General features: G+C 35.5%; 1 protein-coding gene across 1 annotated transcript; it reads left to right on the top strand.

The window, feature by feature from the left end:
- Positions 1 to 423: 423 nt before the first annotated feature.
- LOC125868600 (uncharacterized) lies at positions 424 to 1,083 on the top strand. The gene has a single exon (XM_049549222.1). The coding sequence runs from the start codon at positions 424 to 426 to the stop codon at positions 1,081 to 1,083; it is 660 nt and encodes a 219-aa protein (XP_049405179.1).
- Positions 1,084 to 19,544: the final 18,461 nt, after the last annotated feature.

Raw genomic sequence — 19,544 nt, 5'->3', positions numbered from 1 at the left:
CACCAAAATACAAAGCAATCACTAATTTAATTTTGGCTGTTACTGTTAGTTGCTATGTTTTAGGACTGCAGCCTTTTATTTATTTACAGCAGTAAATTAGCTTTAGTTTACTTCAAAATAACTTCTTGACCTAGTCTCTGGGAGTTTGTTTATCTTTAGCAGATGTGTTGCTGATTTTTACGACCATGAAGTTAGTTCTTTATTATAAGTCTAAGTCATAAGCAGTGAAAAAAGACTGCATTATCAAATAAAGTTATCTCTTCTTTCTTGTTCTTCATTGCTTTATAGTTCTAATCTTTCATTATTCTTAAGTTCTCCTTTGTTCTTTTTTTGGGTTTCCACATTAATTAACTACAATTGGTATCAGAGCTTTTTATTCTTGAGGGACTTGTGTGTGTTCATTAATCTGTTTTAGTGAATTCCATGGACGGAGAAGCAAGTTTTTCTTCAATGGCACCAACAACTTGTAATGTAGAAAGTTATCAGATCTGGGCAATCCGAATGCAGCCATATCTAGAAGCTTTGGATCTGTGGGAAGCTGTAGAAGATCATTACGAGATTGTTCCCTTACCAAACAATCCCACAATCGCGCAGATTAAAAATCACAAGGAAAGGAAAACCATGAAATCAAAGGCAAACGCATGCTTGTTTACAACAGTTTCATCCACCGTCTTTACTCGCATTATGCCCCTGAAGTCAGCAAAAGAGGTATGGTATTATCTCAAGGCTGAGTATGAAGGAGATGAAAGAATTCGAGGGATGCAACTGCTAAATTTATTGCGTGAGTTTGAGCTGCAAAGGATGAAAGAAAGTGAAACCATAAATGAGTATTCAGACCGACGTCTTAATATAGTAAATCGAGTCAGATTATTGGATTCCACTTTTAACGATTCAAGGATTGTCGAGAAAATCCTTGTAACAGTACCTAAAAAATTTGAGGCTACTGTTACAACCTTAGAAAATACTAAGGACTTGTCCAAAATTACACTAGCGGAGCTCTTAAGTGCTTTTCAAGCACAAGAGCAACGACGTGTAATGAGACAGGAAGGAGTTGTTGAAGGAGCCCTATTAGTTAAACATTAAGATGATGGAAGAAACAAGAAGAAGCAGAACAAGAAGATACAAGGACAAAATAGTGAGAATGTTGCTAAAAGCAAGAAGGCTAGCTATCCTCCTTCTCGACATTGTGAAAAAAAAGGTCACCCTCCTTTCAAATGTTGGAGGAGACTTGATGCATAATGCAGCAAGTGCAATCAATAGGGTCATGAAACTGTAATTTGTAAAGCCAAAATTCAGCAGCTTGAAGTTGAAGCTCAAGTTGCTGAAAGTTAGTTAATTGATAGTGGTTGCTCTAACCACATGACATATGATAATACGTTGTTCAAAGAAAGTTAGAATTGGAAATGGTGAGTGTCTTGCTGTGAAAGGCAAGGGCAGCATAGCCATTACCAGTGGCTCTAGAACTAAGCTTATCACAAATGTTTTGTATGTTCCATACCTTGATAAAAGTTTTCTCAGTGTTGGTCAATTAATGGAGAGTGGATTCAATCTGTTCTTCAAAAACAAAACTTGTGTGATAGAAGATCCATCAGACTATGAGATATTCAAGGTCAAAATGGAGGGGAGGTGTTTCGTGCTCAATCCTTTGGAAGAAGAGCAGATAGCTTTTCTTATGGCAGACAACTCTACAGAAGTTTGTCATGACATCAGCTAATAGTCCCTTATACTCCACAACAAAATGTAGTTAGTGAGCGGAAAAATAGAACTATAATGGAGATGACTAGGTGCATGCTACATGAGAAATATCTACCAAAAAGGTTCTGGGCGGAGGCTGCTAGCACTGCTTTTTTTTGCAAAAAAAACTTCCTTCTAGATCTGTAAAGGATAAAAACACCATATGAAGCATGGTATGGTCATAAACCCTCATTGCAATTTCTCAGAATTTTTGGCAGCTTGTGTTTCTCTTATATACCACAGGTTAAAATAGATAAGCTTGACAAGAAGGCTGTTCCTGGCATCTTTATAGGCTACAATGTTTTCTCCAAAGCATATAAGGTCTATGAACTTCAAACAGAGAAAATTGTAGTAAGTAGAGATGTCCACTTCATTGAGGAACAACACTGGAACTAGGAGAAGCCTGAAAACAATCCACCAGTTGACAGTCTATTAGATCCAAAAGATCTAGTAGATGATCCTCATATTTGAGGCACACGGTTGATCACTGATATCTATCAGAGATGCAATACTGTAATTTGTGAGCCCGCAAGCTATGAGGAAGCAGAAAGGCATGACAAATGGGTGGCAGCAATGAAGGAGGAGATGATGATGATCGAAAAAAATCAAACCTGGGTTCTTGTTGAGAAACCTCTAGACAGAAAGATTATTGGTGTAAAATGGGTCTTCCGGACAAAGCTAAATGCTGATGGTTCCATTAACAAACACAAGCGAGGCTTGCAGTGAAAGTTTACGCTCAGATCTTTGGAGTAGACTACTCACAAACTTTCACACCAGTTGCTCGACTTGACATAATCAGATTGCTACTAGCCATTGCAGCGAAAAAAGGTTCGAGAGTTTATCAACTGGATGTTAAGTCGGCCTTTCTCAATGGTCTTCTCTAGGAGGAGATTTATGTTGAGCAACCTGATGGCTTTGTTGTCAAGGGGCAAGAAAATAAGGTTTATTTGCTAAAGAAAGCTCTCTATGGTTTAAAGCAAGCACCAAGAGCTTGGTATAGCAAGATTGACGATCATTTGCTTAGTTTAGGCTTCAAGAAGAGCCTATCTGAGTCTACACTTTATATTAAGTGTTCAGATGCAGACATACTTATTATTTCTTTGTATGGTGACGATCTCTTTGTCACGGGAAGTAAGGTTTGCCTAATTGAGGACTTCAAGTTGGAAATGAGGAAGGTCTTTGCAATGACAGACCTTGGATTGATGGCATACTTTCTTGAAGTGGAGATCAAACAAAATGAAGAAAATGTGTTCATTTGCCTGAAAAAATATGCTCAAGAAATCTTTAAAAAGTTTCATATGGAAGACTACAAAGTTATGAGTACTCCAATGAACCAAAAGGAAAATTTTTCCAAAGATGATGGATCTGAAAAGGTGGATGAGGCATATTATATAAGTCTTATTGGCTGATTGATGTATTTGACTGCAACTAGGCCTGATATTCTGTATGCAGTGAGTTTTTTTGTCTCGATTCATGCATTGTGCAAGTGATTTACACTTGAGAGCAACTAAAAGAATTGTCAGATACATCAAGGGAACTATCAACTATGGTATTAAGTTTCACAAAAGTCAGAAGTTTAGACTTAATGGATTCTCTGATAGTGATTGGGGTGGTGCACCTGATATGAAGAGTACTTCAGGTTTCTGTTTCAATCTTGGGTCAAGAGCTTTCTCTTGGTATTCCAAGAAACAAGATATAGTAGCACAATCAACAGCCGAGGCAGAATTTATTACTGCAACAGCAGCTGTGAATCAAGCACTATGGTTGAGGAAAATTACGTGTGATCTGAATAAGGAGCAAAAAGAAGGGACTGAGGTTTTCATTGATAATCAAGCTGCAATTTCTATTGCTAATAATCCAATTTTTCATGAAAAAATGAAGCATTTCAATATTAAGTTGTTTTTCTTAAGAGACGTGCAGAAACATGGAGAAGTGAAGTTTCTTTACTGCAAGAGTGATGAGCAGGTTGCTGACATTTTCACAATGCCCCTTTCCCTTGGCAAGTTTGAGTTTTTCAAAGAAAAACTATGAATCAATAGTTCCTAAACCAAGGAGAAGTGTTAGTTGCTATGTTTTAGGACTGCAACCTTTTATTTATTTACTGCAGTAAATTAGCTTTAGTTTTCCTCAAATAACTTCTTTACCTAGTCTCTAGGAGTTTGTTTATCTTCAGCAGATGTGTTGCTGATTTTTAGGACCATGAAGTTAGTTCTTTATTATAAGTGTAAGTTTTAGGCAGTGAAAAAAGACTGCATTATCAAATAAAGTTATCTTTTCTTTTTTGTTCTTCATAGCTTTATAGTTCTAATCTTTCATTATTCTTAAGTTCTCCTTTGTTCTTTTTCTGGGTTTCCACATTAATTAACTACAGTTACAACCACACAACCACAAAAGCACCAACACACATTAAACTAAGAAGTTTTCTTTGAGGGCGATTTTCCCTTGGCTTGTGCCCTTGTTTGAATCCAACAGCTTTTGATCTGGTTTTAATATGACGCATAACACTTTGGACTTGAAGCTCTATTTGATTCATGGCCTGTTTGCCTTTCTACTTCAGTCCCTTGATAGGTTTAAAACCAATATCACCTATCACATGCACATAACTCACCACACTAGTATTAACCCTCCTACTGCTAGACAATCCTTGCTGTAATATTAACAACATAGGTTATTTTGGGACTCACATTTAAAAATACAATTTTGGCAGTTTTATAAGACACTTACATTAATTCATGGTTATCCAGTATCAACAATAAATACACCTTGTCCCATAACTTTTGGCCTCTTCTTGTAACCTTTTCATGCACCTCTTTTTGTACCAGTGTTGCTGCTGCTTGCTCTTTCATAATGATCTCTACCCCTCTTTTTCCTAGTGGAGGACTAATGTGAGTAGAAAAAGAATACAACAAGAGAATAATTTAATAAGTAACCTAATCTAATTTATAAAAGAAAATTAATGTCAATGTACCTCTTGAGTGGGTGTTGGTGTACACTTAGATTTAGGATTTTTTTTGACGATGCCTCTTGTTATGATTTGCTCCTTTACAAATTGAGCATGTCATTACTGTCCCAATTCTTGGCAACTTCCCAGCTTTTCTCACTTCACCAATTTCTCTTCCAGGCATTTGTCTTGCCTCAGGTGGTTCAACTATTGGGTTTCTTCTTTCAGGCCACGTCTCCATGTTTGGGAGTGGTTGAATGAAATGAGAATATGTCTTCAGATATCTCTCTTTTCTATACCAGCTTGAAATTGCTTGTGATGCATCCATGTTCAAGTGGTTCATTGCTACTATACCATATGCACATGGGATACCTCTTAATTCCTAAGATCTTCAGCTACATTTTGTCGATCCACGTTCACACTATGCTTGTATACCCTTTCTAACACTTCAAATCCATCATCATCATTCCATTCAATGTTGCACTGCATTTATCTTGTTACGTTGGTATTGAATACCATCATTGCCATTGGAGATATTCCATTTGTCCTTGTTTCAGCAAATGATTTTGACTTACTCACCCTACTCATCACCTTAACTATAATTTCTTCCAACATAGTTACAATAGTCTTGTTCCTAGGTCCCCTGATCCAAGCATTGAAACTCTCTGCCATGTTGTTATCTATACTATCACATTTTCAAAAAGTTTGGAAAAAGGCTTTGCACCATTTCTCCTTGTTGTATTTGATAAGGGCTTCAACTATACCTGTTCCCAGCTTGGATAAAGCATTTATATTGGACTTAAATTGTGCCTCGAAAGTGGATCTAGCACAAGCCCAATATTTCTTCCTTATCTCTATGCATCTCCTGTTTTGTGACCAATTTGCTAATATGTGTCTAGCACACATTTTATTCTCACATTTTGGAAATACTTCATCTGCGACAACTGTTAGTCCCTGTAGTTGCAAAACAAAATAATAAAGATAGTTAAATTTTGATCAAATTATATCAAAGACAAACAAAAAAAAGAAATTCAATTACCTTTTGCATATCACTAATGATAGTGATCTGGGAATCATCCCCTAGATTAAGATCATCTTGCAGAATGGTCATGAACCATTTTCATGTGAACTTGCTTTCAGTACCAATTATTGCCCATGCTATTGAATACATTTGGTTGTTTGCATCCTCAGCAACAGCTATCAAAAGTTGACCATTACAAATTACTTTTAGAAAACACCTATCCAGCACTATACATCTTCTACATCCTTGTTGGAAACCTTTTTTCATAGCATCAAAACATATATAAAAAGAGTGAAACTGTTTCATCTCATTTTCTGATTCTGAATCTTTAAGCTTCACAACACAAGTGCTACCAAGATTTTTTTGGAGTAACACATTCCTGTAGTCTAGGATTCTGTTGAATTCTGCAACATGATCCCCCATAATTTCCTTTAAAATATTTTTTTTGTTTTTAAACAAACTTCTTTGCCTACATGAACATTCAACTCTTTCCTCACCAAATCTTGTATTTCCCACCGTTTTATACTAGGTTGAGAAATAATCCTATCTTTCAAATACTTATATAAAATCTTTGAATTACATAAAATATTATTGGTGGTCCTGGTACATCTGTGCCTTGGGTTGTATGTCTTGATAGTGAAGTTCTCATTCCTCCCTTCCTTGTTTGCATACAATAGCCATGGACAACCACTGTTACACTTGACTCTTACTATAGTACTCTCATTCACATACTTGTCTAACTCAACTCCTTTTTTTATAGCATATTTTGTAACTACCTCTCTAAATTCCTTTACACTTTCAAATACCAAACCACACTGCCATATTACAACATCACAAGTAGAATCATATATCACTCTATTACTTTTGAAATAGGTTCTTCTTCTTCATCACTTTCAAAAGTATCACAATCAGAACTGTCATAGTATGGCTCATCCTCTGTTAGCTTACCCTTGAATATTTTTTTACATTTTTCAATATCTTCATACCCTTCATCAAGTCCAACTTCACCTAAAAAACCTTTTGGTTTTTCCTCTTCTTTCTCCTTCTACATTCTCTAAACGTTCTCATATCTTCCTTAACAATCCTCAACTCCTCATGCACATCACTTCCATAGTCAGTAGATTGGTTAGAACAAATAGAATCACTTTCTATGTCTTCATCTGCATTTTCTTGGGCACTTGGTTCAATTTCTTCTTGAATAGAAGGTTCAGTTCCTTGTTAGACAGTAGGTTCAACTTCTTCTTCAATATCAGTCCAATCTATTGAAGAATAATCATCGTCAGTTTCTTATTGGACCCTTGCAACCCCTTCATTCTCAACTCTTTCACTAGATGGAAAGTAAGAAGAGGAACCTAACCCTAGATCTGGTTTTTTGGTTGTACAGTTAAAGAACCATCAGATTCCCCATGTGAATTAAAAGACTCAAGCACTTGACTTAAAGATTGACTAATTTGACCTTCAGTGGGACCCCAATCCTCCAGAATAGTGTCATCACACATAAATATCTATTGTGTCCCCATCCTGCATAAATAATGCAATGTTACAAATGTCCATGTCATTTTTCAATTCCACCAGATCACCCCATAGAGATGGAACTGCATAAGTTTTTCCTAACTTTCTAATCCCGAAAGACTTAGCATAATCTGTAAGTTCAGGAATTGGCAAGTGATCTTCATCCACATTCTCTACATATTCAGTCCTACCCCCAACATATACTGGACCTACCTCACTCACCAAGATACCCCAAAATTTGAACCTGTACTTAGTAGCCATAGTGTCAACCTATAACAACAATAATAATCAATATATTGTACAAGGCAACAATAGCAAAACATATGCAACAACAACAAAACATAGGCAACAACACCAAAACATAGACAACAACAGGAAAACAGAGGCAACAAAACCAAATTTAACTCATAAGCATACAATTATACAGGGAAATTATATATAACAGTACAAAAACATAATTAGAACCCTGAAACCCCTAAATATTGATTTTACTCAACAACATAAAAATATGCATAAGTAAATTACAAAATACCCCAACATTTAATAATACCAAAATAGAATATTGAAATAATAACCCTAGAATCTTAATTTTACTAAAAAGCCCTAATTTTTTGAACTATTTACCAGAAACCCTTATACTAATGCATGCATAAGCTGAACAAGTTCATAATAACACATTCATTAAGTGAAAATTCTAGTTGAAAACTATCAAACCCCTAATTGGAAGATCAATCGGAAACTCAATCGGAAATGGCGAAATCCTAGTCAAATTACGGCAAAACCTTAAACAAAAAATAGGCTAAAATACTAATGAAAGAGTAAAGGAAACAAACAATACCACATCATTTAAAGTCGAAAATCACTTACTTGGTATGAATTTCAGACAAGATCAAAAGAAAATCAACCAAACGCTTCACAAAATTGAGTAAGAAATTCACGTCTAAGAACTGCAACTGACCCAAATCCAGAAACAATTCCGCAAAATCTACCCTTTACTTCGTCGATTACACTTCTTAGACAGCCAAAAGTTTTGAAATCTGTCGTCATCGCTTACACTTGTTAGAGTTTAGTGAGAAGTTTAGAGCTTAGTAAGAAGCTTAGTCCGGAAGTTTTAATCTAGGTGAGAAGGTTTGACAATTATTTATCTAGGTGGCTAATATTTATCCAACTGGAAATCCACATCACCACTTTTGTCAAACTGTCATGCGCGTGTAGACACGATTGGAGTGGTCGGACAATAAAGGTGTATGCGATGGAAGAATAAACAAGTTCGGGGGGGGGGTAATTAAAACGGAATATAGTTTACACTGAATAAAAAGCTTCAATTGTGTGGGGGTAATGAGCACTTTTGCCAAAATAAAATAGAAGGAGATGGCTAAATAATCAAAGAAATGATCATTTTCAAAACATCTGAAATAGTAAAATACACCATCAATGCAGAAGGAAGGCCTTTTGCATCTTCAACATCATTGAAACCACCACCTGAGAAAGGTATAGGTGATAGCCACTGGAAAAATGAATCTGTATCTCTTGTCAGCCACTTCATTGTAATATGCAAGATGTAAGATGTTTATTCTTAAGCAAGGAAAGGCGAAAGAAGCCTCAAATCATTAAATTACGACGCATTATCCCCGCCAATGTTTTATAAGCCATAACCTATAAGCCATACAACTTGGCTATTTATCTACTTCATGGTTCATGTGAATAAACAACTTCTTTTATTGCAATAAATATTTGACATATGGAAATCACATACCAAAATATTTCTATAAATATGGAGCACACGAGGATCAAAGAAAAAGATCGTTCTAATAATGGTAGAGTGATGCCAATAGTACAAAACTGTCCATAAAAGGCCCATAAAGATTCGTACAAAATGATTTAGTGCAACATGTTTGTTCTTTTTTACTAGTTCAGATTGAGACAAGGTTTGAAGATTGGTTTTCTATGTGAATGACACAACTATTGTACATATTTAATGCAACGGGATAAGCAAAAAAAGGTGATTAAAAACAAAATGGATTCAAACCACTGTAGGAATCATCACATTAAAGATCACCAATGACAGGTCTAGATCGCCAGCAGATGGGTTTTGGAATTTCAACAGAAGAAAAGTAAAATTGTCTTTAAAAACATAAGAAGTTGATTATTTCCTTCAACTCATGTTGTAATGGAATATTATCTCCCCCTATTCAAATATACTATACTTGGACATTACAATTACCGTCATGAAATACAAAAGACAAAAATAAAGGTTTACAAGATGAATGATATGAATTTACAAACCTGTTCTATTGAATCAACTTTAGTGAAAGACCTGAAAATTTTACAAAAGCCTTTAAATTAAATGCGACATACATTGACATTTGAAATCAAGATATAGTTTAACAACATCAACTGAAGATAAGATAATAGAAAAGGCTTTGGAAAAAATACAAAAAATATTTTTTTTGGTAACTGTAATATTTTATTACCAGATTTGCAATATGTACAAAATTGGAAACTCTGGATCTGGACAGTTTCCACTCTCAGAGTCCATCTAATTCAAAAAGTTCCTTCTTGCTAGTACTATTCCAAGGATAGAAGTTTAGCGTTTGCATAAAACCTATAATTCTAGGGATCATACTAGCTCTACAATGTATGCCTTAGATGATTGCTCTAGTGATCATCTCTATGTTCCTCTCCTTGTTTTGAAAGATCTTGTAATTCCTTTCTTGCCAGATGTAGTAGATTCCTGCTGCTAAAGTCATTATGTATACCTCAACTATTATTTTTTTACTTGAAGCATGCTCTACAGCCCAAGTCAGTTCCTTAGTCTATCCATTACTAGCTCTGTTAATTGATAGCCAATTCAGGAGTTTTTGCCACAACATTCTTGAGAAGATACACGTAAAAAATAGGTGCTGATGTGTTTCATTAGCTTCCATGCAGAGTGGACATAATGCATCATTTGTGATCCCCCCATCTTGCCAGTCTATCTCTGGTGTAGAGTCTTCTATTAATAGCCAAGTACAGTGCAAATATCTATTTAGGACTCCCCTGGTTGTTGCAGGTCATTCTCCTTCAGGGAACCTCGATATATTCACCCCTCAGCTTATTATACATTGCATTGATACTAAACTCATTTGTCTTCATGATTTCTTCAATTTGCAAGCCCTTCTCTTCAAGACAAAGCCCTGCTGCAAAATTTTCCTCAGTATCCAGAAAGCCTGGTTTTCTATTACTTCCCATGGTTTCCTACCTTTGAGGTAAAAGGTATGCACCCATATAATCCACAATTTATCTTTCTTCTTGTTTAGATTCCACAAGTGTTTTAGTATAGCTGCTTTATTCCACAGGTAGATATCAATAACATTCAGTCCTCCTGCTACTTTTGGCCAGCAAAGAATGTCCCATGCGACAAGTGCCTTCCTTTTAACTTGTGTCTCACCATTCCATAGAAACCTTTTACACATTGTTTCTATTCTTTTGAAAACTTGTTTTGGTAGAAGGAAAATTTGTGACCAAAAAGCTTGCATAGATATTAGCACACTATTTACCAATTGCAACCTGCCTGTATATGATAAGAATTTGACAGTCCATGTTGTAATTCTGCCCATTGTCTTGTCTATTAAAGGTTGGCATTGCCCTACTGATAGTTTCCTTGAGCTCAAAGATACTCCAAGGTATCTAAAAGGAAGTAGTCCCTTAACAAAACCTATATTCTATAGGATTACTTTCTACATTTCTGTTGAAAAACCTCCAAAATACACACAACTCTTGGCCTGATTTGCTATGAGTCTAGACACCTTTGAGAACTGTTGGAAGCACTCATACAGGAGGGTAGTTGATGATGCATTTCCTCTACAAAACAACAAAAGGTCATCAACAAAACTTAATTGGATGATGTGTTATCTATGACATCTAGGATGATACTTAAATTCTAGATTTCTTCTCAATGTTTTCAGCAATCTTGTGAGGTAATCCATAGCCAAGATAAACAAATAAGGGGACATAGGATCCCCTTGTCTCACCCCTCTCTTTGCTTTAAAAGGTACACTACGACATCCATTGAATAATATATAATAAGACACAGTCCTAACACAACTCATTATCCATCCTATGAACCTTTGAGGGACCTGCATACTAGGTAGAACCTCCTCCAAAAAATGCCACTCCAAAGAGTCATAGGCCTTCTGCATATCTATCTTGAACATACATCTTGGGGAGATCCCTTTTTTACCATACCCTTTTACCAGTTCATGACTAAAGAGTACATTATCAGTTATCATTCTACCAGGTACAAAAATAGCCTGTCCTGGATCAACTAGATAATTCATCACACTATGAAGCCTATTTGTGAGCATTTTTGAAATGATCTTATACAGGGTAGTGCAACAAGAAATAGGCATGTATTCTTTTATGGATGTGGGATGTTTCACCTTTGGAATAAGTGTAACAGAGGTTCTGTTTATAGGGGAATACATTTCAGTAGTATGAAAAAATTAGAAGACTACTTCTGTTACCTCCTCCCCTATGATTGGCCAAGCTTTTTTGAAGAAGTAAGAATTGAAACCATCCTCTCCTGGTGATTTAGAGTCCCCAATGCTCATCACTGCTGCCTTCACATTAGTATTGTTGAATGGTTGAATGAGAAGCAATTGTTGTTCTCTTGTAAGTACTGGTCCATCTTTTAGTATCTCAGGTTCAGTAGCTTGCATGTGATTGTTACATTGTCCTAACAACTTTTTATAAAACCTCACAGCCTCCTTTGTGACATTTGTTGCTTCCCTTATGACAGTTCCATCCTCTTTTGTTAACATGTTGATCTGATTCTGAGCCTTCCTACCTTTCATACTAGCAAAGAAATAACCATTGTTATCATCCCCTAGTTTGAGTCATTGTATTCTGTACTTCTATTTATATATATCTTCCCCAATCTTACTCTACTCTGTCAATTTTGTTCTTAATGCCTTCTCCTCATCAATACTGCCTTGTGTACTTGGACCTACTCTCATACTTCTTTGTTTATCTATGAGCACTCTTCTAAGCTCTTGTACTTTCTCAGAAACCCCAATAAACTCTTTGTTGTTTAAATGGTGCATCTCTTTCCTTACCCTTTCCAGGTTTCTCCAGACCCCTTTCATATCTCCATTTAATATTTGTCATCCATGTTTCACTCTGTCCCTGAATTTTGGATGTTGTCCTAAACAATTATAGAATCTGAAAGGTCTCTTTCTTGTTATCTCTTTTTTCCTCCATTATAAAACCTAAAGGAAAATTATCTAAAAACAAAGGCTCCATAGTAATGACCTGTTGTGTTACCATCTTGTTCACCCATTCAGCATTAACTATAGCTTTTTCTATTCTGCTATATACATGTCCATTAGTCCATGTGAAATTCCTTTCTCTTATCTGCAGTTCCACTAGATTAGAATCAGTCACACATTCTTTGAAATCTCTTGTTTATGCATCTTGAACTTGGCTTCCAACAATTCTATCTTCCTGTTCTAGTATAGAGTTGAAATCCTCCATAATCAACCATGGCTCATTAATTTGACTACTCATCTGATGAATTACTGTCCATAATGGTATTCAAGTACTTATAGTATGTAGTCCATACACAACAATAAACTGAAAATGTGTATTGTTTATGTCCACCAAACCATGTATGAATTGTTCTGTATTTACCACTTTTGTGAATCTTATTTCCTTGGAATTCCATACCACCCATAACCTTCCTCTTACATTTATGTTGGCATTTGAGCACCACTCCCAGCCTGGTAGACTTTTATTGATAATAACTTTTTCTCTATCTTGCCTTACTCTATGTTCACATACTACTATCAGATTCACTTTATTCCTTCTAACAAATAATCTCAGCTCCTTATGTTTCACCTCCTGGTTCAATCCCCTCACATTCCAAGTTACTATCAAGTTTTTGATGGTTGTCTAACTGTCATCTCCATTCCACCACCTCCTTCTCCACTTGTGTATCCTTCATCATATATCAGTACCCCTGATTCAGATCCTTGTCCTCTCTTGTATCTTGACTGTTCCTAGAGTCTCTTCTGCCAGAGGCTCTATGCCTCACAGTGTGCCATTCTCCTTGTCCCTGTGTTGTTTCATCCTTCTCATGATCTAATTTTTCCTATTTGTTTTCCTCAAGCTGCATCCCTTGTGCCTTGCTTGTGGATAGTATCCATTCTTTCCTTTGCCCTTGTCCCTGACTTTTCTTCTGGATCTGTACAGGTGCAACTTTTTTATCCACACATGATTGCCCCACTTGTAGACATTTTAGGCAAAATATTGGTTTCCATTCATACCAAACTTTCTGCTCCACTATTTTTTCCTTTTGGATCGTGTATTTTAGTCACCTTTGCCAGGGGTCTAGTTACATCTACTTCCACTAAAATTTTGGCAAAAGAGATTCTATTAGTTTGAGTTTTACATTCATCTGCATATAATGTCTTCCCCAAACTACTACCTATTTTACTCAAGACAACTGAATTCCAACAATTAAGAGGCAGATTTGGTAACTTGACCCATAGTGGAATGGTAGAAAGAATCTCCTCCTTGAAATTAAACTCCGGAACCCGTGGTTTCATTATGACAGGCCTTCTCAGTAAGTGGTGAGGCTCTGAGCACAACACCATATCCCTCTCTTCCTCATTTGCAAATCTCACAACAAAGTAGCCATTTATATGATATAATATTATAGGTTTTGTGGAGAAGTTTCCTTGTCCCATTATAAACCTCTCCATGGCTCCAATATATGGAGTTCTTCCCACCACATATACTACTAGTGATGGAGCCCATTTCTCATCATCTTGAGCTACATCCTCAGGCAGTATTTCCACTACTTTTCCCATCCACAATCACTTGTGGTATGTAGTTTAGATTCATACATCTAGTCGCCAAATGATTGGTAGAAAACAGATTCGTCCACGGCTTCTTTACTTCTTCTCCATTCATTTCTAGCTTCCTTTGCGTATTGTTTGGTTTGCCCTGTGTTACTCTTCCATTGCTTCCCAGTAAGATCTGTGGTTTTCCAGATCCAGTCCCTCTTTGTTTTAACAGCTCTGGCCATTGTTCATCTACTACTGCTTTCCCCTTTTCCTTGCTTGTAGCAGTCATCAGAGTTGGTGGTGGTCCATCTGGTGTAGTCAGTTGCACTTCATCATTTGTTTCCCTCCTATTTGTCTGTGCTGCTAGCTAACCCATGGTTTATCTCCTCTTCTCGTAGTCTTTGTGTTGCTCTTCATGGTCGTCCCCTCCCCATTTCTGGTAAGGTGCAAGTTACTGCACACTAACGTGAACCGAGAGAGAAAAGGAAGAAAGTTAATCCGAACAAATATAATTGAAGAACTTAATTCGATATTACAAAAAAATACTTAACACTTGGAAACTGAAGGTTTTATTCGGGTTAGTGGTTGGGTGGATGAAAACACTCCCAACTTTCTTTCTTATGTTATAGAAGAGTGCAATTAAGGAACTAAAATAACGATATTATTGGGGGAATTTGTTCTTAAAATGCAAAGATCTACGAGAAGAAAATCTTTTAACATTTAACAAGCACCATGATTGTTGATGTAGCAGAAAAGTCAATTTTGTGTAAGATCATCATAAGAGTAATTTGGAAAAATCCCATTCTGTAAAGGAGACAAGCCTATGAAAATGTCTTCAACACCTATACTCCAACAATAAGAATGTTCTAGAAACTGGTTTCATTGAAAAACAAAAGCAAATAACGGCTTTGATGACCCAAAATCAGAAGCATATTCAGTAGTCAATCAAGCGAATGTTTATGAGTTGACTCCTCTAGGTAAAATCGTTATGGTGAAACAGAAAGAACCAACCCCAATGGATAATAATTGTTTGCTCTGTAGCTGATGAGATAAAACTGATGTAAGTTTTAAGAACTTAAGATCAACCCTTATAAGAACAATTGCATAAAAAAATGAATGAAAAAATAACAAACATGACATAAATCATCTCAAAACAAGGAAAGAAAGTTATGAAGCTATTGAATAGTTTTACTAAAGTATAATTGTTATAGAAAAAAACATAACATGCCTAATTATATTTTCAGGTCTACAAGAATTTTAGGAAGGGGAGAAAAATAAGTTATATGTTCACCATTTTTTCGTAGAGAGTGGAGAAGAAAACATATCTCATGAGAAGTTAATGTCAGCCTAGTAATCAAGGATTGAATAGCAAACAGTCCTCGTGATAAATTAACCAAATCTTGCTTTCCAGAACAAGTAAAAATTTCTCATCTATACTAGAAAACATGTTAAGACATCCAATCTTCTTCATCTAAATAGATAAATTTTGGAAATGTATTTGACACTCCTAAATAGCTGTAATCTTAACTTTTATATTTAAGATAAGAAATTAATATTTCTCAAAGTTTATATAGTTCCCTTCTGTGTTAAATTGAACAAGTTGGCAAGTCAAAAAAATGGAAGTCTCCATAGATTAATTATTGCATCCCAACAAATGTCAATAGAAAATTATAAAACAATTCACCTATACATGCATAGGTGAGACAATCATTAAAGAATCATAAACACGTTTTTGCATTTTAACATAGTTATCTTCTTCTGACACTCTTCAACCCAACAAAGGAAAATAAAGAGAAAGTACAGGTTTCTGCTACAAAAAGGCCATCATAAACTACTTAATGGTTTGGTAGCCTCTTTTACAAGCACATTTTATTTCATCAATTATAGATATCTTCATACGTTGATGACTAATGATAACTGAAATTATATGTTTCTCATGGAGAAGATCAGACTTTGCCATTTTACCACTACATGTGTCCAATTTGACTCACTACAATCTACATAATTCCATGCTTCTCAAAAGTTAATTTAACATGCATGTAAAATATTAGGAAACAAGTCAGCATCCTTTCCTCCGAAATGGTCATATTAACCTTATCCGAGCTTGCATTGATACCTTAGGCTTCACGTATTTACTTAAAAGTAGGGGGAAGTTATGCCATCTAATAATCTCCCTTGAAAAGGAGAGAAATCAAAATTGATTTCACTAAAATTAATCGTCAACAAAACTCAATTGCGATAGAACACAAAACCAAAAAGGAACTAATCTTCAATGCATTGATAGCGATATAATAAATGACAAATCAAATCATTTAATCTGATATATGTTTTCTTGGATCCTTTTCTCTTAACTGATTAATGATCTATTTTGAAAATCCAAGAAAACATAGATCAGATGAAATGAGGGGGTGTGTGTGGATGTGACTAAGTACCGAATCATTTTCTCAAGGGAATCAAAAATGATAGTTTTCCAGAAAGGTCCCATTGCACCAGAACCTTGAGCAACAACGAATAGCTATGCTTTCATCATATGTGTTTTGCTAAAGATTCTGTAGATTTAATGTTGTTAGCCACCTATGATTCTATTTAATATATAGTATACAATTTTTGGGATAAGATTTAAACAAAAAATATATGTGTAGACATCAAAATTTTGTTAAATTTAAGATGGGCCTCTACAAGACTAGCCCAATCCACAGTCTTCAATCCTAGAGGTCTGTTAGAGGTTTTTCGAGCTACTCCACCCTGAACAATAGCCCAACCCTATTAAAAAAGGGTTCAGGGTGGAGTAGCCTCTAACAATCTCTAACGAACCTCTAGGTTTGAAGAACATGGATTGGGCTAGTCTTATAAAGAACCATCGTAAAGCCAATGAAATTTTGATGTCTACACATACATTTTCAGTTTCAACCCTATCCCTGAACTTTTATTTAAAAATTGAATCATAGGCGGCGAAAAATAATCAATCTGCCGAATCTTTATTAAAGCGCACATGAGGAAAAAAAAGCTAATCATTGTCGTTGAAGCCACTAGTGCCATGGGACATTTCTGGAAAAAGCCATTTCCGATTACCTCACGGAAATGATTTGGTACTCAAGTCGCATCCACAAAAATCCCCTCATTTCATCTGATATATGTTTGCTTGGATCATTTTCTCTTTACTAATTAATGCATTTTTTTGAAACTGAAAAAATTCAATACTTAGTCAAGAGAAAACAATCCAAAAATCATAGATCAGATAAAATGAATTGATTTTTCATTTCTTTGATCACTTTTAATGCAGTGAACCTTATTTTTCATTTTTGGTTTGGTTTCTAATGGAATTGAGTCGTGTTGATGATCAATTTTAGTGAAATTGGTTTCTATTGCTCCAATTTTCAGGAGTGATAGATGGCATATATACCCCTACATTTAAATAAATAATTGAAGCCTTGGGTATTAAGGGAAGACCGGATAAGGTTAGCCTAATCATTTCAGAGGCAAGGATGCTAATTTGTTGCCTAATATTTTACTTGTATGTTGAATCATGTTTTGAGAAGCATGGAGTCATTTAGGTTTCAGTGAGTTAAAAATGCACACATTTAGTGGTAAAGATAGAAGAATTTGTGGTTCTCCATGGGGAAACATATAATTTCAATTAGTATTTGTCATCATCATATGAAGATATCTATAATTGATAAATAAAAATGCTTGTAGAAGAGGCTACCCAGCCATGAAGTAGTTTCTGATGGGCTTTCCGTAGCAAAAACCTATATTTTCTCTTTGTTTTTCTTTGTTGGGTTGAGGGGTGTCACAAGAAAATATCTATTTTAAAATGCAAAAAATGTGTTTATGATTCCTTATTAATTATCTCAACTATTAATGGATAGGTGAAATGCTTTACAATGTTCTATTTGCACTTGGGACGCAATAAATTTTATGGAGACTTCAGTTTTTTGATTTGCTAACTTTTTGAAATTAACACCCAAGGGAAATATATAAACTTTCAGAAGTACTAAATTTTTTTTATCCTAAATCTGAAAGTTAAGACTAGTGATATTTTGGAGTATCATATACATTTCCAAAATTGGTCTATTTGGGTAAAGAAGATTGGATTTCTTATTACACTTCCTAGTTATCATGAGAATTTTCAACATGTTCTGGCTAGCATGATTTGGTTAATTTATTGTAAATGTTGTTTTCTATTTAACCTTTGATTACAAGGCTAATATACATATCTGATGATTGATGTATTCTTCTCCCCTCTCTCAGCAAATATGGTAAACAAACAAGTTTTTTTTTTAAACAAGGTAATGTTGTATTCCTCAACATTACGGAATTCTAGCCACCTCTAAATTTTTTTACAAAAAATAGAAGATAGAATCTTGATTTACAATGCTCCGATGAAATCTACATTGTCATCTGCTTCCTCTATACAATTCTCTTTACACCAAAAAATAGGGAGACTAGGCAGTTCCATTTTACATCATTAATGGACTTCCATTTATCTTTAAAGCATCTCCATTTGTTTCTCTCCATATTGTCCATAAAATACATGAAGGTAACATCATTCATCACTTCTTCTGGCTGTTGGTTCCCCCTTCTGATCCAGCAGCTTAGTCGATTAACTGTCTTCTTTGGTATTGTCCACACAATCTTTGTAATAGTTAAAAATAGTTGCCAGAGTTGAGCTATAAATTTGCAATGCAAGAATTGGTGGTTATTAGTTTCCCCAATTCCATTGCACAAAATATATTTAGGCACTAAAGTTCTTCCTTTCTTTTGGAGGACTTCCTTAGTGAGGCATGCTTTTTAGACACCAACCAAGTGGAACACTTTATTTTGTGAAGGACCTAATTTTTCCAATGGTCCTTCCAAAGCTTTGGAGTTTCTACCAATGTTGAGTTGTTCTCCTTCTAGTAACATCTCTTTACTAATAAGATGTTATCCTGTGAGTACTTCCATTTCAGGGAATCAAAATCAGTGACTATCCCATTGAAAGTTTCCAGCAAATTTACTACCCTTTACACTTCCCTATCATTGAGTTGACTTCTAAAAATTATGTTCCATCACTGGATGTAGTGTTGTTGCTTAAAGAAGCTAGATCAATAAAGGCATCTTCAAGAGATGAAAGGCCTATCAAGATATCTCCAATGAGGTCCTGAGCTCATTCCCTACTCTAATCCTGGTGTTGATGTGTAGCTTTTTCTCTAAGGACATGATTGATCTCCTGACACCAACCCTATAGGTATTGTTCACCTCATTAGAGATCCAAGGGCTCTCTTCGCCATACTTATGAGAGATGACCTCCTTCCAGTGAGTTGTTTCCTTCTCATTAAAGCTTTAGGTATCAGATGCCTAGGCCGCCATGTGTCTTAGTCAGTTAAACCACTTCCCATTTCACTAGGTAGTAGCCACCCCTACCTTTTTTCCTTTTCCATAGGAAGTCTCTTCTAAATCTTTTTAGCTTTTTGGTTACACTAGATGGGATGGGAAACAAAGACACCAGGTAGATATAGAGTGAGCCTAA

This window comes from Solanum stenotomum, chromosome 6 (genome assembly GCF_019186545.1).
Source record: "Solanum stenotomum isolate F172 chromosome 6, ASM1918654v1, whole genome shotgun sequence".
NCBI classification, from domain to species: domain Eukaryota; kingdom Viridiplantae; phylum Streptophyta; class Magnoliopsida; order Solanales; family Solanaceae; genus Solanum; species Solanum stenotomum.
This window is presented reverse-complemented; position numbering and strand designations above follow the sequence as displayed.

Excerpts from the sequence above, each read along its gene's own strand:
- LOC125868600 (XM_049549222.1), top strand. The coding sequence starts at position 424 with ATGGACGGAGAAGCAAGTTTTTCTTCAATGGCACCAACAACTTGTAAT.